This window comes from Poecilia latipinna, unplaced genomic scaffold (genome assembly GCF_001443285.1).
Source record: "Poecilia latipinna isolate Pla-1442-1.1 unplaced genomic scaffold, P_latipinna-1.0 Scaffold36, whole genome shotgun sequence".
Lineage (NCBI taxonomy): Eukaryota > Metazoa > Chordata > Actinopteri > Cyprinodontiformes > Poeciliidae > Poecilia > Poecilia latipinna.
In genome coordinates, this window is record NW_015112652.1 from 721,571 (window position 1) to 744,781 (window position 23,211).

The window sequence follows — 23,211 nt, forward strand, 5'->3', positions numbered from 1 at the left end:
TATTTGATCATAATTAAAACAGTTTTATTTTGCATCAAGATTAAATTTAAGATAAACAATATTTTGTTTTTCTTTCCTAGACATTTTCAATCCTGTACAAAACGTTTCTAATCGAATGTGCTTAGAAAATATGACAAATAAATCGCTTAAACTGTGTTGTAAAACTTAACAATCCTTAAAAAAAAGTCAAGCAAATATCTTTCAAATGATTCCAACAATAGGATTCACCTAATAAAAAACGATTAAATATTAAAACTAGCTCACTAAAATATTGACCATTTGCAACGTCACTAAATAATTTAAGATGCCATGACGGACGTCGGAAATGAGGATGGGGAGTATTGAACCGAAAGACTTAAGTTGTTTTCCCAAATTGTTTTTGTCAGTTGATTCATGGCCTTCTACTTGTTCGAGTCGAGCTAATTTGTCTGTGGACGTAACACACCTGGTTGGGGCTCATAGACGGCGGGATTTACAGAAGCATTAAACAGTTAGCTTAGAAAGCGACCCGTACTTTCTCCCTCCTGAGGTGTTGATCAAATTTCCAACTTTGCCTAAATTCACACCACATGATTTATGTCACGTTTATGTCATAAATGGCGATTCGCCTTAAACCGGAGCAGCATTAAAAACGTACAAAGATGCTAACTAGTTTTTCCCCCTACATGCTACATGACGGTGCGGCACTGTCTCCATGGTTACTAACGGTTACCATCGCCATAATACAAAATTTGATATCTTTCTGATCATGATTACTTGTACAGTATATAAACGTTAATATTAACGCCATTATGATTGACGGCTGCTATAAATCCCTGCTGTATTTTTCCTCGTTAAAAGTTACAAAATAAAATTACAAGTTTGGTTTTCATCCTTGTCTGTTCGTGCAGCACCCTGTGACCATTTTTACTGCGAAACTAAACAAAAGCAATATCAGTCCACCATATGTGCGTTTTTGACAGGCTTTACAGGAGCGTAAAGGTTGTTTTGACGTCCAACATGGTGGAGTGGGCGGAGTCTCGAATGTGGTGACGTCACGTGCAAGGGCCACCATCGAGGCATTGTTGCAGAAACCATGAAACTTATAGCCTTAAGTGATGAATTTGATTTGTAAACTGTTTTTTTTTTCTTTTTTCTCATGGAATCCTGTGGATTTGTTACCACAGCGCCTCGAGCATACTACTACTGTCTGCAAATGTATACTCTTTATTTGTAAATAAAGTTTTTTTTCTTTTTAAATTGTTGCAGAAACCAAAGTGAAGGACAAAGATTAGAGAATAGCTTTTAAGCAGGATCACATCTAACATGCTTCCGAGTCTAAATTAACAAATTTATATTGAAATATAAAATTGAGAAAATACATTATGGTGGTAGTTTAATTAAGTCTTTGATCATCTTTTTAAAATTAACCCAAATTACTACATGCACTTATGACAAAAAATAGATTTTTGGAGACAGACCGACTGGTCTCTGCCTTAAGGCGGCCATCTTTACGACTCATGTTCACAATCTGTTTGCTAAAGCTCCACCTAACGATCTCTACCTTCAGCAGAGCTTTATCCATCTGTTTATCCAGTGGCTGTTGGCAGAAAGGCAAACCACATGAATAAAAAATAAACATGTGGTTTGGTGCTGCTTTTAAAGAATGACAATAGAGAAACGTGAGCCATGAAGCCTGTGAGTTCTCCACAGACGGGGGGCTTCTCTTTCTGTTGTCTTAGTTTTGCAAGGCGGAGGGATGGCGTATCCTCCATCACTGGGAACGTCTCAAACGTTGAGATTTCTAGCTGTGAAAGCAAAGGTCCTGTTACGTTTAATAATAGAAAAGGCTGCGGCGCATTGGGAGTGGCTGTCTGAGCACACAAAACCAGAGCGTGCAGCTGTTCATGGACAGACACAGAGGCACTGAGGAAGATAGTTGAACATGAGAAGCCACAACAAAATGGTGAAATGTAAAAATAGAGAGATAAAGAAAAAGGAGAAAGAAAGGAATTTAAAACATACCCCAACTCTGTTTGTCAGGATCTACAATCTGAGCTGATGTCATACAAATCAGTGCTGAAGAGGTTTCTCCATTCATTGCATATAATTTACAGGATATTAAGGGTTCCCTAACAACACTATGTGTAAAATACATTTGTTCCACCTCATTTGTTGCTCATTGAAGTGAAGCTTCTCACCTAATTGCCTGATTTCCAATCAATTACGTAGAAGAGGTCAGCTAGCATAAAGAGAAAAAAACCTCAAATGCAGACTGGAGTCACAGAAGTATGAAATGCAAACACCAGTAAGTGACCAATTCACCTTAAATCTGTTTCCCACTCATCTAGAAAGCTGCTTGATCTCATTATGTGTTAAATATTAAAACAATGTAGAATAATCATCTGTTGGTCAAGTATGATGGGTAGATAAGATTAAAAACTGTCAACCCTAAGTACATAATGCATTTAGTTATGCATTTGAACTGTTCTTTAACAGTTTTAAATGTTCAAATGATACATGAACATGCAGGTGCATCTCAATAGGAATATTATTTCAAAAGTTCCTTAATTTCATTAACATAATTTACTAGGTGAAATACATTTTACAATTTAATTACAGATTTAACCTTTATTTCTGTTCATTATGATTTCCACTTATAATGAAAACTCAACATTTAATATCCTATAAATGTTAAATATTGCAGAAGTACAATGAAAATAGGCTTAATGAAAAGTGAGCTTAGTAGCAGCTTGAAGTAAAAAGTTACTTTTTAAAAACATGTTTGTGAATAAAACAACTGAAAGTTTCTGCTGCCACCGTTGATCATACAAATGATTGTCTACAGAGATATGGAGATATATTTTATTATTAATTAATTGAAAAATGTTTGGTAATTCTTTGCCTTTTAAGCCAAAGAACACTGGTGGTGGCATGCTGAGGGTTTTGTTGAGAACCACATGCACTTAAGCAGTAAATGTAACTACTTATTTTTTATTAACGACCATCAAAACATCTTATCCTTAAAAAAATTCTGCAGCTTTAAGTATCAAGATCTATATTACTAACAGAGAGAGCCTGGACGGATGGTACTTATTAAATTAGTTGATTTATTGCAATAACGATACATTTGCGATATATTGCGCAGACCTAATATATCGGCAGGTTTGTAGAGGTTCTATATTTTTGGTAGTTTGTGAAATATTGTTTGCAAGGCATTTTATGGCTACCAGGTTGCTAACCAGTCTCAAAAGTATACACAATGACTGAAAATATCGATAAATATTCAAAAAATTAATTGGTGTGTGAAACATCTTGACGTGCTTTTTCATCCGAAGCCAAGCATTCGGAGACTTCCGTGGTCGGTATAAAAATAACTACGACAAAATGCGGATTAAAGTACACATAAACCACTCTGTTAGCCGTATGCGTTTATTGATAACTCCCATCACAACAAATCTCACACTGCATCAAAACAAAAAGAGCAACAGGAAGTGCACAGTTGGTTCCAGAACAGCGGGACAACGCGACAAAAAACAAAACAGAGTTGGACCCAGACCTGTGTGGTTGTTTTGGTTAAATTAGCAGCAGCAGCTCCTGTAGGTTAGAAACAGCCACAGCCTTCGCTCAGAAACATTTCACTCACCCAGCGCTAAAGTGTGACTTGGCAGCAGTACTCCGCCTGCCGTCGTCTTCAGGTAGGCGGCTGGAGTCGAATGAATTTCAGACGGAGACTACGTGAGCAACGAACGGGCGCTGTGCTGCCTAGCAACCGACCGACCAATCAGATTAAAGAAATCACAATCCATATGCAAATTACTAAACGGTTAGTTTCCACTCCATGCGCCACTGAATATGTTCAACACAGTGAGGTATTTTGTTCATTACTGCGCCTGTAATTACACGAAGAGCACAGCACGTTGGGGTTAATAAGGTAAACACAGAATTATAAAAGATTTTAGTCCTTTATTTGTTGTAGTTTGTGCGATGCAGCTTAGTATTAAACAGCTTCCCCATTCTCACCAATCCTCTGTCAATCTTGTACCACATTTCATTGACACGTCAACTGTAGCTCTACAGCGCCCTCCAGTGGACTCAGTGAGGAGGTTTCCTCTATGAGTGAGCAGTGTCCAGTGGAAGGCTTTGTGCAGCACCTTCTTGGATAAAAACAGACCCTGTTAAAAGGAACTAAATGCTCCGACTACCTCAAGTGTTTGCCACTGTGACCTAAAATGTGTCCAAAGAGTCAGTGGGGAAAGCACAGCTCTCATCGAATGCTGGCCATGTCATCCAGGTGGGGCGTCTTCATGCAGCCGGTGCACAGCTGATCCATCCACAGGGGGGCTTCGTGCTGGAGGGGCGTGCGGCGGGGATAGAAAGTGTACGAGGGGTCGTAGTTCAGCAGGCAGCTGAGAGAAGCCATGTAGATGTCTGAGAATCGGCTGAGGCGTCTGGAGAAGTAGGTGGGGTTGTGGCATGTTCTGAAGATGCTGCCAAACTGAGGGTTAAACAGGTTCTTCGTCATCACCCTGAGGGAAACAAATTCGTAAGAGAAGTTAATTCAAATACATGCTTATACTCGCCTTTAAAGACATTTCCTACTTGTTTATCTTTTTAATAGGGCGTGATTAATCTGAAAAGTTTAAACGTTAATATTGTATGATGCAGATTAAACTCGTTACCTATTTTGACCTAAAAGCCTCTCTCTTGGAGGGTTACCTAGTTCACAGCAGCGCGGTCTTGTACTGCGCTCAACAACGCAGAGTTGCAAACTTGAGTGAAAAGATAAACTGCAAGAGTCAAACTTGTGTCGTCAGTGTCAAATTTCGCTTTAAAGAAAAATCAACGCATGTTTAGATAAAACCAAGCTAGTATGTAGCCTACTTTTTGCAATGATGAATAATAGTATATTTAACATTTGGAACAAAATCACTACTTTTAATCCTTCTTGAATATGAAAACTTGGAAATTTGAGATTCTTCAGACACGGTTAGTTTGAAATATTTTCAGAAACATTTTTTTAAAACGTCCATATTTATAGACTTTAAGCAAACAAAGTCAAGAAAAACATTTAAAAAAAACTTGATTATGCACAATAATCACATCCTACTTTTATAGGAAAAGTGTATTATGCTGTCACTAAATAACATCCAGTGCAACTAAATTAATTCAGAAGTTACTCAATTAGGCTAATCAACTCTTGGTGTTTTATTCAAGAACATTAATGAAGGGAAAACCTATAACAAAATGACCGTCCACATAAACAAACAACTCCTGAAAGCTAAACGGTTATCAGAATGGATTAAAGAGGCCAAAAACATTCAGTTTATGCCTGCAGCATGACATCACTTTGCATGCAGACATCACAGAGCAGACTAGATGTATAGGGTGACACAAAAGGCTATAGAAAGGACTGCTTTGCATAGGGGCTGAACTTGGCAACAGGAAGCACTGTATAGACTATCAGAGTTCAGTGGGTTTACTGGGCTTACTGGGTGGAGCTTCAGATTAAAAGACTAGTGTAGAGACTCACCTCAGTTCTTCTCTTTCTTTCTGCCATTCCAGAAAAACCTTTTTGGAGGCTGGGTCACGGTGTGTCTGAAATGTTACAGAAGCGTGCATTCAAACATCAAACTGAGGCAGTTCGGCAATGATTATTTCTGTCACGAGAAAAGTGTTATCTCATCTTTAGCTAAAGATAAAAATGCAAACAGTTGTTGAATGTGGAGTTCAAAAGGTTTCACATGATCCTGCAGAGGCATGTAAACTGAAGTTTTGTCTCTGAAGGCATCTCCTCCATAAGGAAAGGTGACAGAGTTCACTTGTGTGTGGCGGCTTCCTAATAAGTACTTCATGACTTTGTGTCTGTCTAATTTTACTCAGCATTGCTTCTTCTCCTTTGCAGCTGCCACATACGTTACGTCTCGACTTCAGAGAGAAATCGGTGCACAGCTTTAGTTATGAAAAGCTCAAAAAGTCAAGCTTATGTATCATGTATTTGTGAAAATTTGCAACTTTTGCTATAAAACCGGATCTGATGGAAAGATTGGATGCGTCAGAGCATCCAACCTCATCCGAACTCATTTTTATTTGGGCCATATTAAAAATCTGAATGTTCTTAAAGGGCCGTTTGTGCCAGAATGTATAAATAAAAGCCATTAAACTGTTAAAATATCAATAAACATCTGTTTATTTCTGCATTCCATAAGTGTTTCTTAAAATGAAATACTATTGAACATCTTTTCACACTGATCGGTCCATCCAGGACTGTTTTTGTGGTGTTAATTTAAAAATATTTATGATATTTGTGCTGATATATGATCCTAAATGTAACATTTTTATAATTGCCATACTTGACATTAAGTAAGGTTGAGGCAGCAGTCTATTAAATCTAATATTTTTGGCCAATTTAGAGAAATTTGCAGTTAAAAAAAAAGAAAAAAAAAAAAAAAAAGGGGGTTATCTGTTGATTTTGTGTGAATTTTGCAGATTTGTGAAAAACTGGAAGGACTTATTGATGTAACTTGGAGTCTAGAGGGCCACATAAAAAGCTACGGCAGGCCAGATTTGGCCCCCAGGCCTCGAGTTTGATACACATGTTTCAGAGAGTGCAAATTTAAATAAATGCTTTAAAAAAAATCAACATTCAAAGGGGCAAGATGAGAAAATATATTGTGTCCTTTTCTCATAATGCAGAAAAAACAGCCATAAATAAAAGATCCTAAGAAAAATAAGTGATTATTGTTATTTTGTCCAATTCTTCTTGCTGTAAATGCAGACTAGTGATGAGCCCTTTAATGCTACCAAGGTCTACTGCAGGTCTAAAATATTACTAATACTGGCAGGTGTCTACATATAACCTACTTAAAGAATAGTAAGTCACTGAGGAGATTAAGTGATCAAGCGTTTGAAGTAATTTCGTTTAAAAATGCTCAGCACGTTCCCTGTTGTGGACAAGTTTAAACAGCAGACAGACCTGCTCAGAAGCCGAGCCCTGTTAGGCTGCAGCTTATAGCTTTGTTATAGTTGCTGAGAGCAGTTTGGCTTGTTCTTGTTGGAAAAAAAAAGAAAGTATGATTCTGGAAAAAATTTGCTTTTTTGCCTTTTAAAAGAGGAAAACTTTTGTATTAAGATTTAAATGCTAGAACTTCCTGACTCGTTATTTCGTAAAGATTCAAAACAAAAACTGCTTATTTGATTAAGAAGATTTTACTGTAAAAATCTTTGGCCTCGCTGCCTGCAAATGTCTGTTCAAGTTCAAAAGTGGCTCAACAAGTGTTGGAGATTAGTGTTTAGTCAACAGAATCGTGCTTGTAAAAACATTACATATCTGAGCGAACTGCTGTTGACTGCTCACCTGAAGCCGCTCCATCAGGCCGGTCAGGGCCTGCAGCCAGGTGAGGGTCACAGCGTATCGGTGCGCGCTCACTATTTTGGTTTCGTGCTCCAGTTCTGGGACGATGGCTGCGGTGCGCCAGCCGTGTCGCAACATCAGATCCTGCGACACAAAAAAACAAAAGACAGAGAGGTTGGATGGACTTTCAGTTTTCTTATCTGGCTATGAGCAGAGGTATTTTAAAATGTTTGTTTTTCATTGGGGAGAAGCAACAGTGTAGAGAAGTTTTATCCACAATAAATAATTAACTCTGAATAGTAAAGAAAAGCAACAAGGGAGGACAAATTACTAAAGATATATAGAGCATAAAATGGATTTCTTTATTTTATCAGTCCTGCTACTTCAGGTTTAAATATTTAAGTGGCACTAAAAACCAAAATGATGTTGACTGATGTCATTATCCGTTTCATCAGTGCACAGCATCTGACCATGAAACATCTACGGTCGCATGCTTGTACTTCTGGTTTGTTGAGTCCAAGATGTCAAGCTCTAGATTTGCCACAGTAGATATAATGCTGATCTTGTCCAAGGTGCAAGTAAACGTCTGAGGTTTGATCTGTTCATATCCACTCATTTCAAATATTTTATTAAGAAATTAAAACATTGACATACAAATAATGTTCCATTCTCTAATTTTTTGCAGCCAGACTTAAAATGAGACTGAAACCTTGTAATACTTCATTAACATTTCAAGAACTCTAAATGTGCAGATAAAAAAAATAACAATCTGAATGTTATAATTTCTCAGTTAGTCAAAGAATAAAAATATAATTGTCCAGAGATACATTTTAATGCTTATACTGCTAGTAAAATCTGTTTAAAAACTGCACAAAGCCAACCAAAATGAACAAAAATCTTCTTCAGAGCAACGTTAAATAAAGCAAAGTGCTTTACTTGCGTCTTCAGGTCACATTGGCAAGACTCAGCAGCAAATGTTCCAGTGAAATTTCCAACTTTGTGTTAATCGCACACTGACGCCACCGGATAAATTGAACACAGGAGCTGAGTCACGTTTCCCCTAATGCTTAGTCATAATGTGAACTTTTACTGAGGGAAAAAATCAACAAACTTTCATACTCACAGCCAAGTCGCTATAAAGATGGTCTCCAAAGTAAAGAACCTTTGATCCTCGCCATCCGGTCAGTCTGAGAAAGTCAAACAAGTTACCCTGAAACACAAAACACACCAAGTTAACTTACAAACATACAGTTGCAGCATGGTGTGTAACACACCTAGAGTGTGAAACCGCACACAGACAGACGTATTACTAACTTGTTTATAGATCTGCCCTTTGTCCAAACGGTTGATCTTTTCCCACCGCAGGTCTCCGTTATTATCCAAGCGCCTGAAAGGTCTGAAACAAAAACATGTTGCTGAGATCATATTCTGAAACTAAAAGCAAAGCAACAGAAAACAGATGTGTTTTGCATGTTCTCTTTTAGTTTTGTGGATTTGATGTGGTGTGCTTGTTTGTTCAGGTTCTATAAATGTATTCTTCTTCACAAAAACTTCTATAAGCATAGAAAAGAAAAATATTTTTGTTGCATTGCTATCAGCTAGCTTCCATCCTTCTACATCAGTAATAAAAAAATTATAAATACACAATGTGTTGGAAAACGGTGAATGATATTTGTCAGGCTAAAGTGAACAATGACGGAAGTTGGAAATAAATAATTATTTTCTTGGCGATTGAAAAACAAACACACAAAACCAGGTTTGTTTATTTATTAATTTTAGAGTTTTCGTTCTTTGTTTCCTTTTACCAGCAGCTGTCGATTAAACTGAGAGTTACAACCTCGACATGATTATGCGAGTCGTTTTACCAAGAAATTGATCCGAAACGCCGTGAAAATGGTCGGATCCGCCTCTCTGGCTGCAGTGCGCTCTCCCGTCACATCAGAGCAGAATTTCTTATGAATCTTCTTATAAAATCGGCCCTTTTTGAAACCAAGTCTCTTATTGAAACTTTTCTGTAATAATTTCTGATAAGGAATATATATGTTCCATCATTCATGGGAGAGGGAGACGCGTTACTGTTTTCAATGAGGTGTAAGCTAAGAAGCTAAGAGTCAAAGGCAAAGCGCATGCGCATTCGGTGATATTTTAAAACCACAGCGCCATCTCGTGGCCTGGCATAACAACTACAGCTGACTCAAGATAGCGCCGTTTAAATGTGGAATCTTTTCCGAATTAAAAACATCCGAAAATATCAGGAGTTTCCTGGCAGCGGTTTCGTATAAATGTAGCCGGTTCGAGGCTACAATATGGCAAAATATGAAAAAGTTTACTTTTAATCACTACTTTCCGAATTAACTTAAAAAAATAGCATTTACTTACTTGATACAGTCAGTGAAGAAGTGAGGTTTATCTGCCTGCACGATAACAACATCAAAGAAGTCTCTCCAGTTTTTCCCCACCATGTGCGTCATTCCTTTATCCCTGCACAGAGAGGAAAAATACTGCATAACAACTTGCAACATGGCATTTTTTTTTTTATAGCATTTCCTTTCCTGTGAGTCACAATGGACTGAAGCAGCCGGAGAGCTCACAGGGCTCAGACTTACACAAAGCTGAAGGGACTGTTGGTGATGAGGAACAGCTTCTTCCCCTGACTGACCAACCGATGAAGGACAGCATCCGTCTCTTCCTTTCTCAGAATAAACTTGTCTGTGAGAGAAAACAATGCAAAGTGTGGCTGAGTTTATGCAGCAACATGCAGGTTAAGAACTAAAGCAGAAGAGAGGAAGTTGCTCTTACCGAGGTCTTGCATGATCCACTTGTACATGTAACCTTTGAGATGAACCATGCCAATGGCTTCCTGCGGTGCAAAAACAAACTTGTTTATATTCTTGAAGATTTTCGCATTAAAACCACAAACCTGAGTACAATTTGTTGGGATTTTATCTCATAGATTACAACAGAATATTCAGAGCAACACAGAATCAATAATCGAAACATTACATTTACTTTATTCTTGTACGACTTTACTGTCGTTATATTATAATTTTATTCTCATAATGTTATTAAAATTTCTTAGTATGGCATGACTTTGTGTTTTTGTGATGTAAAGCACTGAAATAAAATTTGATTTGAAGTAATACAATAATAAGAACAAAGTCATATTTCAAGAATAAAGTTGAACAAGAATAAAGTCATAAAACTACGGGAAAAAAGATATTACCCAAATAAAGCTATAACAATATGAGAATAAAGTCATAAAATTACAAAAACGTCATAATATTTTGGTAATAAAGTCATAATAGTTTGAGAATAGAGTCGTACAAGAATAAAGCCATAAATTTAAGAGCATAAAGTCATAATATTAAGCAAATAGTCATAACAACACGAGAACATAGTCATAAAATTCAAAAAAGTCATAATACAAAGAGAATAAAGGTAATAATTCAAAGAACAAAGTCATACAAGAATAAAGTCATAATATTTTGAAAAAGTCGTAATATTACAAGAATAAAGTTGTAATATTCTGAATATTCTCGTAATGATTCACTGTTGTGTTCACATTTAGTTTTTGACCTCAAAGTGTAAAAAAGCTCCATTTTGGTAGGAGACCATCTTCTACACTGTGTCTCCTGTATGTCTTATGGCAAACTTCAAACGTGACCTTTGACCTTCCTTTCAACAATGGAGTGTGGTTGTAACGAGACCAAATGCAAAAAGGTTCAAAGGATATGAATACTTAAAGTATGAACTGCATTAAACTTTAAAACAAGCTGATTTTGGGATTCAGAGCGTTACCTTTAGGAATCCTTCAGTGAGCTTTTTTTTTTTTTTATAGCTTTTCTCTGGGTGTTCCCGGAAAATGACACGTCTGTAGCTAAAGAGGAAAAACACTCATTGTTCTTGGCTTTGCTCGTGAATGTTGCCACAGCTCAGCAGATTCCTGAGCCTCCAGCTGAAGGATTACGGGACTGGATGTGAAAACAGTCACATACACACTCTGCTCTGCCCTGTCCTGCTGTGCCCTGCTCTGCCCTGTCCTGCGCTGCGCTCGCTGCCAGCACTGAATGAACTGCAAGCTGAGGAAACGCAGAGGAACTCACAGAAACATCTTTGAAGAGGTGAACCGGGTCGTACTCGATGTCGTTGGCAATGAAGAAGTCGTTGGCGACGGCCAGGAGGGTCATCTCTGGGATGGAGAAGATGTCCATGAACTGCTTCACCTTTGGTCCCTGCGAACAGGAAGAAGTTATTACTCATTTTAGGGATGCACGATATTATCGGCCGATGTTAACTGTAAAATTTAACATCGGATATTCTGTCACTATAACTCCCCGATATAAAAGACGTTGTTTTTTTATATGACAAACCAGTGACAATGAATCCTGCAGCACAGCACAACGTCAAACTGAGTGTTGTCATTGTCTTAGAGAGCAAATGTCATGAATAAATTTTAAATTAAAGTGCAAGTTGAAAGTGTTGCATCATTTCCAGCGTTATTTTTAGCATTTGCATTTGGTAGCAGACTAAACTGACAAAGATAATGCAGTATTTTAATTCCACAGTAGAGAAAGACACATAGTTTAGGTAAGTAGGTACAGGAAAAAATATCGGTATTGGTTATCAGCCAAACGAGTTTTAGCATATCGGCATGTCGGATATCAAACAAAAATCCAATACCCATAATCTATTTTATTTATTTTTTTTTATCAATTTAGGGTTCCAGCTAGCAACTATTTTAATAGTCAAATATTATGGCGATTAATCGAATAAATAAAATTGGTACATTCAGCAGATTTTTCATTTAATCACGTCAACCTTTTTATGCAATATTAGAAGTACTTTAAAAGATTCAAATAAAACATATAAATCCTTTTTTAAAATAAAAACAAAACATTTTATTGCCTGAAATGCAACAACATAGCATTCTTTTAGCATACGCTTAATAATTTCTAGTAAAGGATGAATCTGTAGCTAAAACAATAATCACTTTCTGCTTGAATCAGTACACTGTAGGTCTGATTTGTTGATTCATTTTTGGATCAATTATTTTAAATGCAAAATGTTTTTATTATATTTACAGTTTTGGGTTAATTAAGTTGTTCTTTCACCAAATGTCCTTTTGCTATGTGTTAACTGTAGACTTCAGTTAACGATTGATTGATTACTAAACTAATTGACAATTATTTGAATAATCAACTCATTACGATTAATCTGATTAATCGTTTCAGCCCTAAATGGATTAAGATAAACGTATTAGTCACTATGAGGCCTCGTTGTAAACAAAGGAAATGAGATTACAGCCGCACAAAAACTATTCTGTTTAAGTTTATTTACAGGCTGGATTAGGAAAAAGTTCCATGCAGGCATTTAAAATATCTGGCCAAAGAACATTTCACTTGTAATTGCTCTTAATTGGACTCATGTTGGCTCAACTTCCGTGACAACTGCCACGCTCAATGAACATTTCTGCCTCTCCTGACTGCGTGCAAGTCGGAGGAAATCAAGAACACAGGAAATCGTTCTGGAGAGTACATCAGAGATGGGAATGCTGCTTTCCAGCTCATTCGTCACGCCAATGGGATAAACAAGATCCCCAAAGTTAGGATTTGGTCTTATGCAATGCTCCAGGCTGTCCAATATCCGAGAACACCGCCAGATTACATCCTCTGCTTGTTAAGCAGTGGCCAGATGAGATTATTACTGTTATTCTTCTGCAGAATCTGCACCATGGTGAGCACAGTGCCACACTAAACCGATTACACTTGAAAGACGCCGCAAGAAAATCCAAAAACAAAGTGAAGTAACTGGAACACATGCCAGCTGTTGCTCAAAAGTTGTTTCGCAACTGAGGAAAACAAACATAATTCCTTAAATTAAAACACTCCTTCTAACCTTTCCGTAGAATCCACTGTCCTGCGACAGCGGGACGTGGAAGGTCCCACCGTAGAGATAAAGGACCTCATCATCCGACACTGGACTCAGACCCCTGAGGGAAGCAACATTTTTGTTTAGAGGATAATATTATCTGACAAAACAAACAAAGTTTTGCCTGGCGCAGCAGGGATGAAGACAAGCAGAAATAAATCAATGTGTTTTATTTAGATAGAAAAGATCGGCAGCTCCTACCGGTACACAGTTCCTGGCTCAATGTAATGGAAGGCATCGATTTTCATCAGGAGTCCCTACAGAGGAGGGGAAAACGGTTTTATTTGAACAGGGGATTTTAAAAAAGTTATCTAATATGTGGATTAAACAGGGTGGTGATGATTATGACTTACAGCTTAAAATCTTTCATCAATATCAAGGAATTATTTACTTACAACAAGCCTCTATATCTTTCTGAAAAGTTACTTTTGAGTTAATTTATCTTATTTCAAGAGTAATAAAATATGCACTAGAAACTAGACCAAAAATAGTTGGTAAGATTTTGTGTTTTTACAGTGTGGAGTAGGAGTTGGCGACTTGGACTTCAAATGTTATCACAATATGCTGTGGTAGTATTGTGACAACGATAAAAGTGACGATACAAATTATTTATTGCTGTTTTAGGTAGCTGTATGGTTGTGTCTGCAGCAATCATAGCTTCACAAACACAAACACTGCTCATACAAGCCTATTTCTAATACGTTTCAGTCACATAAAGTTTAATTTGTATCATTAAGCTTCTTATAGTGGCAGAATTTTATCATACTTTCATATTAATTTATATTTATTGATCTTTTCATTGGAGAAAACAGTCAAACTAATAATCCCAACAATGATGTTTTTTTTTGGGGGGGGGGGTAAACATTCTTAATTAGAATTTATTGTGACAAAAATAAATCCAAATTCTTATCATAATAAATAATTTATCATGATAAATGATATAACGATACGATAAATGTCCCCTAGCATGGAGGCATGAATCTGATCAGCCGGCGTTACTGCAGCTAAGCTAACAGAGTGCAGGTTGCTTTAACACCAGATGTACAAGCTGTAAAATTACTTTGGTCTTGATGAGGGTATTGAGAAACGATTGTTTGCTGGAGGCATGGACTCTGTTTTAATTGGATTAGATTTCACCCAATCACTGACGCAGGTTTTCCCCCAGTGCTTTCTTTATAAGCCTGGCGGGCCACCAGACTTTATTTGTGCCCCCACCAGGCTAAGTGTTTTTTTTAAATGTTTGCATTTTTTAAGACTTTATAGTTGGTGTTCAGAAATTAATCTTCCAATAACACATAATTATCAAGTGAGATTTTCAAGTTTCCTGTCAACTTCAAACATTTTTAAACTCAAAAACACGACGGGCCGCTGGATGAATGACTGCCCTAGAGCCCAACCACCAGGCTTAGCAAGTTTTCTGGGGGAACTTTAGTTTAGTGTTTATCCGTGACAAACGACGCTATGAGGCTTTCTGGAAATTGTGAACTGCATTTTCGTCTGTGCTTAATATCATTTTAAAGAGACTTGAAAATGAAATTGGCTTGGCTTCCACAGTTTTTCCTTTCACTAAACCTTACATTAACATGCTTGTATGTAGCACTTTGAACAGCTAGCCTCTCTGGCAATGACCTTTTGTGGCCTTCCCTTTCTTGTGTATTTTTTGCTGGAGAATTGTCAAGTCAGCAGTTTTCCCCCTGGCTGTGAGAGCCATGACATGGCAATAATCACTTAAAAAATTCAGTTTTTACAAGTAATATCGTGTCTGTGAAACCTGTTTTTTCACTGGCTGCAAGGCAAAACATGCTAAATTAACAAAAATAAACAGTTGAAATAATACATAATGAATCTGACCTACATGATAAAATTAGTGAAATACATTTTTATTATATTCCTATTTAAGAAACACCTGGATACACAGATTTTTCTGCAATAGTACATTTAAAATATTCACCTTTTGGATGTCATAGTGAAGACCTCGGACAGTAAAGTTGGGAATGTACTCATATTTTGCAATTTCCTCAGGATACTGCAACGCAGAAACACAGAGTTCATGAATTAACTCAACTTTAAAACCTGCTTTATTCACAATTTCCTTCCTCTACAAATCTGCTACCGTTTTACTTCAATACCTTAAAGTGCTCAATCAGGAATCCTTTAGCTGTGTCGTAGATCAGCGTGTTGAGCGCGTTGGAGTACTGAGCCAGCGTGTAGTCGTAGTCAAAGCCGTAGATGTCCACTTCCTCCAAACTGACCTCGTTATTGGCATAGATCACCGAGGAGTTCAGGCTTTTACACGCACCGGGAGGGATCAGGTCTGAGCAGAGAGAGACAGATGGGAGAGACTGTGATTCAGTTCAAATAATGACACATCACATCAGACGGGACAACAATGACTCGAGTGAAGAGGGAAAGAAAACGTGGCGATTACGTGGGGAAGGCTAGGATTAGCAGCGGCTGCTGATTCTGCACTTCTGCAGAGAGCGAAGAAGTTAAACTCCTGCTGCTGTTTTCGTTCCGGCCGGGGACTGGCGAGCTCGGCGGGGATTGCGTAACCTGCCTGCAGTTCTCAGATGTCAACTGACTCTTGACCAAACCAATTCAGCCCAAAAAGAACATTCTGTGCACTGAACTGTGTGGCTGAAAGCCACCCCTGAACGCCTTGTAACACAGGTTACTTCTGCTTTATCTGCTTCCTGCCCAGCGCGTTAAAAAGCCGCGACACATTGCGAACAGATTCATCTGTTTGCATTCGGACGGTAATGCCCCCGCTGACACTATATCAGTCGTGATCTATGTGGGAAAGTGGGTCATGACCTTCTCTCCTGGGACAGTTCAATGAGCGCCGCAGCTGGGCAGCAGGCGTGCATTCAGCAACCCTCTGGCCAGACGCCCTGCAGCTAAAAGCGCCTCACTTTTCACGCAAAAACACTCATTCTTCACAAGATAAAAATCTGTAAAAATGTAATCATGAAGGGAATGCATGACTGGCTTTCAAGTTGAGAATCTGAAGCAGAAGTCGGCGGCTGAGAAAACTTTTTTTTTTATGTGCGTCAACATTCAGAAAGGCAGCGTACCAAGACAGGAAAAACACAGTGTACCCAGTACACTGGTACTGTACGTACTTCCACGTTCCACTGTAAACAGTGTTACAGGCACATTACTTTACGTCAGAGCCAAAATCTAAAATCATACATCTAAAACCACCATTTCTGCAATAATGTAATAATGAAACTCTTATAGATGGAATAGCAAATCTAAGAAAAGCTGCCATGCTCCTTTTGAGTTTTACTGTAATTAAGCAGTTTTGTTTACTTTAGAGTGTTGTTGCAATGAACTTCTACTTTGTTTGCAGATCTGCTAACAATTGCAGCCAAGCCAATGTAAACAACAACCCTATAATGCAAATATATTGTGCAAGTTTTAAACGACAGCTATTTTACCGCTAAGAGGCAAAGTAGCACAACTTTGCAGAACATTAAAAATAATACTTGTGCAACAGAGCTCCTTGCGAGTTTCTATGAGAGAAGATGCTGATTAAGGTTAAAGTGTTGTAGTCAGACTTAAGCTGACTCCCCAGATATAAGCCCAGTGCATTATAAGCCTGGCGGGCCACCAGGCTTTACTTGTGCCTCCAACAGGCTAAGCATTTCTTATTTATTTAGGTCTTTTTAAAATGTTAGCATTTTTTTAAGACTTTGTAGTTGGTGTTCATGTATTATTCTTCCAATCTTTTAATAAAACATAATTATCAAGTGATTTTTTTTTTAATTTCCTGTCAATTTTAAACATTTTTTAACTTGAAAACACAATGGGCTGCTGGATGAATGACTGTCCTAGCAGCCAACCACCAGGCTTAGCAAGTTTTCTGGGGGAAACTTTTTAATACAGTTCAAGTCAAAATCATGAAACATAAATCCTGGGTGCAAACATTCCTAATCAAACTCAAGGTTTTTGTTGCAGATCTTCCCTTCTTCCATGCATTCAGCTAATCAACAGCTGACCAGTGGCAGGTGGTGCTCCTGTAATTTCAACCTCACAGTTTCTCATGTTTTGTCAGGCAGCAAAATATTTCCAAACAGTCGAAAGAGTTCGACTTGTGAGGTGAAAGTGCAATAAAGCTGGCTGGAATTGCTCAGCAAGACACAGAGCTGCAACTTGGCCACAGAAAACAAACTAAATCTCTTGTTGAACGGATCTGTTAGACAGAACTACGAACTGTATCAGCTGTGAAGATGTAAGTTATCTTTCCATAACTCCAACCTAGTGCCTATCTGCTAAAGATGAACCAATCAAACCTTTCCAGACCAATAACAATGTTTTGGTTAATAAATAAAATTGAAATAAACTATGAAGTATACTGTGTCATAGAGGTAGCAAATTTAAATCCAACAGAAAATTGAGGGACTACAATATAATACAGATTCATGCATTAAATCAAATGCACACAGTAAACAAAGAATTTCATTGTGCAGGGAGGCTACCACACATGTAACACTAAATAATTGATCTGGAAAGCATAAATCTGAGCATGTTTTGTCAACCTTAATTAATTTTTCATTATTATCCAACTGAACACAGTTGAGATGATGAGTTTGTAGGTATACAAATGGTTGGGAGTTTCTAGAAATGAATCCAGGAGGAATAGAGTCCTGCAGTGTGCCAGTGGTTTAAGACAGATTCTGCAGGCAGAAGTCAACCAAGCATTATTACTACATAAATACTCTCAGTAACACTGATTGGTGGCTAGTGGTTCATATATTGCACAAATGTGGATAAACTACAACACAAAGTGACTGTTAAGGTTTATCTGTGACGGTAGAAAATAATGCTGACTCGTTGTAAACAACTTGAGCTCAGAGGTGACCAGCTGCATTTATGAACGAGTATAAATCTGCAAAATGAGGATGCAATATTGGAATCCTCAAACGTACAAAATGTCCTCGCTGGCTACAGATAAACATCTTCAATTGCCTGGTGACGTGGACAAGGGGGTGCCTGCTTTCCGTGGCGTGGGCTGGGGGTTGCGAGGACAAAGGGGGGATCCTGTGCTTACCGTAAACCAGCCGCTTCAGGTCGTTGTAACGACTCCACAGGAACGACGTCTGGTCCATGGGCGCCGCGTTGGACGTGAACGAGCGTCTCCTGACGCCGCTGGCGCCCGGGGCGCCCACGGTCTCCTTCAGCCTCTTCTTCTCCCCGGTGCCGCATTTGTGCGGCGGCTCACTGGATGACGGCGCGTCGCTGCTGCTCGGCCTGTCCGTGTCCGAGCTGCAACTTTGCCCCTTGCTTTTCTCTATTTGCTTCGAGCCCGCGAGCGCCCCGCACGAGGTGGACAGTCTGTTCACGCGTGGGGGTCTGGCGGGTGGAGGGGTCCTGTTGCCCCGGGCCCACAGTGTCCGTGTCAGCACGGTGCCCACGCTCTTGAAAGACATCTTATTTTCTGCACGTAGGCATGTAAACACGCCTCGGTCCTCCTGCTGCTGCTGCCTGTGCTACTGCAGGATTCAACTACCAGCAGCATAAAAACAAACCTCGCTCGGAGAGGCCACGCCCACTCAAAACCCCCCACTCGTGCCCCACTGTGGAAGGGGAGGGTGTCTTATCGCTGCTCCTATCATAAGCACTGACATCACCGTTAAGCTGCTGTTTACCCCTGTTATCTGAGTTACTGAAGCAGCGGTAAACAGTGGTTATAGTTTCTTAATGTTTTCAGGAAATGCCTTTTTAAGCGTGGTGGCGCTTTGCTTTCAATTCACTTCAGTTCATTGTGTTTTGCCGTGTTGCTGAAATGTTCGATACAAAAAGGCATCACAGAAATGCGTGTGGAAAAGAAAAAACAAAACAAAATATGGATACATTTCTTTAAGAAAAAAAGAAAAAATATGGATACATTTCATGACAAAAATGCATCTATAAGGAAAAGGAAAAACAAAATACTTTTCTTGGCAAAGACACATGTATAAGTGTATTACAATCCAAAAACTCAAACTCAAACACTAACTCCTGCAGATGCTCTGCACCCAGTCTCACTGAGGTTGAGCTATTTTGGAAAGAACTGCCAAAAACCTAATTTTCTAGAAGAGCAAAGCTTCTTTAGAGATAGTCTTCTGCATCCTGGCTGTGCACAAATGGGCGTTACCATAGATCCTTCCTTCCAACAGCTGCTAGATTCTTCCTAATATTTTCAAAGCATCTGGGTTTTATCACAGTTCCTCCAAAATGTATCTGACATGTGAAAAGAATTGCTTAATTACATTGTGTAGCAGATTCCAGAAGCTCCAGCAGAACTAAGCACACGTCTGAACTGGGTCACTGTGCTCCTCTGAGCTGAAGGCTGCAGACAGAATTGAAACTCCGTGAGTCAGGAGAGAAACGCACAGACTTAAGCAGAGCAAAGGTTCTGTTTCCAGAAACAACCATGCATAAAAAGTGAGTTATTTGCAAATACTCCAGCTCTACATTGAGCTTAAAACTGTAGGATTTATTATTTTAATGACAGGTAGCTCTTGTCAGCTGCGCATGTGACTAGTTGAGATAACACGACGTTTATCTGCGTGTTTCATCACCTCCTCATCTCCAGCTCAGTGAAATCTCAGAAGAACAATAGTCTGGTGAGAACAAATAGTTCTTCAGTTCCTGTTAAACACATGGATTTCAGCTGTGCAGCTTTCTAATTCTCTCAGAGTTAGTAGGTGGAAGGTCACTGCTGCAGGAGGGCCGGTTGTGCACATAGACTATGTTTACTCCTCACTCTGTTTTGTGGAAATATGCAAAATGTTTTTTGGTTTTGTTTCACCAAAACAACACAAACCTCCTACTGAGACAAAGATATTATCGGGAAAACATGTGCCTTTCCAAAATGGAGGCTTGTCACGCAGGATTATTGTGGCCTTCGAATGCTGCGCTGCCAGTAGGAGACGCCATGTTTTCTCTTCATATTTTAACATAAGAACAACTTCTGACTGCATGGAGCGCATCTCAGAACTTCATCTTATTTTTATTTGTGTCTGGGTTTTGACTGGGCCATTCTGTCATTTTTGCTACGATCTAGACCACATGCATCAAACTTGAGGCCTGTGGGCCAAATCCGGCCCGCCATAGCTTTTTATGTGGCCCTCTAGATTCTAAACTAAACACTAAATGTGCTTAAATATTATGTTATCAATCAAATCAATGCAGTTTTTATCTGTTCACTGCCAAATTATAGCAATCAGTCCCTCCAATTTCTTGCAAATTATCGTGGAAATTCATGCAAAATCAACAATTTTTTTTTTTTTGCACTAATATGTAATTTGGAGTTTATTGCAGACTTTCCACGAAAATTGTCAAAAACTTTCACACTTGTACTAAACATCTGTCTCAGCCTTAATTAATGTCAGATTACAGTCCATTATCTATACAGCGAGTACTAAAAAGTCAAATTTACCATCATAAATAAGCGCAAATATTTCCAAATTAGCACTGCAAACACTTTTTGCTGTGTAATTCTGACTAGTATTTACTAATTCAACAGTAAACTGTAATAGTTGTCTTGAAAATATTTTTTGTAAAAATCACAGCTTCTTCTGTGATTGAACTGTTCATATATAATATACATACAAAATATACAATTCTGGAAACAATTAAAAGACCACTTAAAATGATCAATTTCTCTGGTTTTTACTTTTTATATGTATATGTTTGAGTAAAGTGAACATTATTCTTTTATTCTATGAACTACTGACAACTTTCCAATGTAGTATTTATTTACAGAAAATGGGAAATGGACAAAATAACGAAAAATATCCAGTGCTTTCAGATCTCAAATAACGCAAATAAAACAAGTTCATATTGATTTAGAAACAACAACACTAATGTTTCTAACTCAGGAAGAGTTCAGAAATCAATATTTGGTGGAAAAACCAGGAGGTTTTCAGTGCAGTGGGCTCTTCATTTTTTCCAGAGTTGTATCCAATGCAATATTAATATTAATTAAAAACCACGATGCAGTTTTTCTTGTATTCTTTCTCAAAATGTTCTAGAAGAAGTGGGCGTTGGCGCTCATCCTGATTATATCATCAGGGTTTGGTCACTCTTAACTGTGAGTCCAGATGCTGTAATCTCAAATGTTTACTTCTGTCCAGGACCACGAGTCAGATTTAAACTGTGACAAGGCTGCGTTCAGAGCTCAGACCTTCACAACTGGAAGAAATTACAGGTTCAGCACGGCAGCAAACAAGCACCAAACCACCGCAAATAATTCCCAGCTTCTGGTTGAGGTCTAAGACACACCACCAGATTAGAAACTTGAAAATCAGCTTGTCGTTAACAGTTTACCCAGGACAACCAGCAGGAATGGGGTGAGTGAGGAACTAAAGAGTCTTCCTGAGACCTCTGCCTTTCTCTCCTGAGCTCCTGGACTTCATCGTAACTCAACCTGACCGCCTTCCTCGCATACTTTCTCCACGTTTAAGAGAAGCAAATAAATGTCTCTGCCTTCACCATGAGCGATTCATTAGAGAGTCGCCACAAGCAGCAAAAAGCTGATTCTTTCATCCACATCCCCCATTCCCTGTAAAATCATACGACTTAAAAATCTGACCTATTTGACCTCCAGCAAAGCTAACCCCTGTGTCTTTTCTTTCCTCTCTTGAACCAGAACAAGAATCCAGTTTCATGGACTTTAGCACTAACTTCAAGACTCTCATCCCCACCCCCGCAACAACCCTCTCTTCCTCTTCTTCTTTTTCCTAAATTTCTCTGCACACAGCAACAGCGTGCAGTCCGTTTGATTGGCTGCAGCCTGACATCACAACTCGAGTCCCACGCCTCCAGGGCTCCAGTCGGGCCAGACAAAACAGATTTCCTCTGACCACTCCCTGCAGGCACACAAACTTCTTAAAACCCTCTGCAGTCCATAAAGACGACAAGCTCAAGGTGTCGAGCCTGAAAGCTGCAAACAGCTGTGGTGGTTTTCTGTTGTTATAAACAGGGGCAACATATCATTCAGTCCAACCGCAGACTCTGAACTCAGCTCAAGCTCATGCTGGGATTTTTAAGAGCTTTAACTGAACTCTGAAACATGCAATAGAAAAACACTGCAAAAACACAAGATCTCACCAGGTATTTATGTCTTGTTTTGAGTGCAAATATCTTAGAACACTGAAATAAGATAAAACTAACCTACAGATCACTTTTCAGCAAGAAATAGGAGATTGTTTTAATTCAATAATTCCATAATATTGATTAACTAACATAACATTGGTCTTATGAACTAAGGCTAAAAAACAGTTCATATAGAGCTGGAGCTTGTCATGTACTGCAAAAACACAAAAGTATTTTTAGTCTAGTTTTTAGTACAAATATCGTAGTATATGTGAAATGAAAGAAAACTAACTTACAAGTAACTTTTCGGCAGGTAAAAAGAGCTTAAGTAAATAATTCCTTAGTATTGGTGGGAAAAGTACCATAGATATTTCATCTAACTTATAACCAGACATTTTTCCCATGTTATAAGTGAAATAATCTGCTAATGGAATAAGTACTGTTCACCAATATTGAGGAATTATTGACATAAATCAAGCACTTTTTATTTGCTTATTAACTTACAATTAACCTTATTTGAAAGGTTAATTGTAAGTTAGTTCGATCTTATTTCAAGCCTACTATATTTGTGAAAATACTTGGTGAGATTTTGTGTTTCTGCAGAAGCCCCAGCTCTATATGAACTGTTGTTTAACCTTGGTTCATAAGACAAAGACCCCAGTATGTTATAGGCAGCAGCCCTGTCACATGTCTCAGATTATCACTAAGGACATACTGTTGCTCTGATTTAAAGATGTAATCAAGCAGAAGAAAACCAGACATTAAAGGAAATCTTTTACAAATATTTATACTTTGAAACCAGAGTTGGTAGAAGCGAGTTACATTTACCTGAGTAACGTTACGAAGCTGAAGTTGGTTTCCAATTC

General features: G+C 38.4%; 1 protein-coding gene across 1 annotated transcript; it reads right to left on the reverse strand.

Moving 5' to 3' along the window:
• Positions 1 to 3,393: 3,393 nt before the first annotated feature.
• Positions 3,394 to 18,791, reverse strand: nt5dc2 (5'-nucleotidase domain containing 2). Its single transcript, XM_015043814.1, has 14 exons — positions 18,315 to 18,791; positions 15,391 to 15,575; positions 15,213 to 15,287; positions 13,463 to 13,518; positions 13,229 to 13,322; positions 11,437 to 11,565; positions 10,133 to 10,193; positions 9,940 to 10,042; positions 9,713 to 9,814; positions 8,648 to 8,729; positions 8,457 to 8,543; positions 7,337 to 7,477; positions 5,513 to 5,577; positions 3,394 to 4,508 (listed from the first exon to the last, which is right to left on the reverse strand). Exons 1-14 carry the CDS (start codon positions 18,691 to 18,693, stop codon positions 4,247 to 4,249), a joined length of 1,821 nt encoding a protein of 606 aa, XP_014899300.1. The 5' UTR covers positions 18,694 to 18,791; the 3' UTR covers positions 3,394 to 4,246.
• Positions 18,792 to 23,211: the final 4,420 nt, after the last annotated feature.

Coding starts and splice junctions, on each gene's coding strand:
- nt5dc2 (XM_015043814.1), bottom strand. CDS start 18,693: ATGTCTTTCAAGAGCGTGGGCACCGTGCTGACACGGACACTGTGGGCC. Junction 15,576..18,314: donor CCTGAAGCGGCTGGTTTACG/GTAAGCACAGGA, acceptor CTCTCTGCTCAG/ACCTGATCCCTCCCGGTGCG. Junction 8,730..9,712: donor TTCTTCACTGACTGTATCAA/GTAAGTAAATGC, acceptor TTTTTGTTTCAG/ACCTTTCAGGCGCTTGGATA.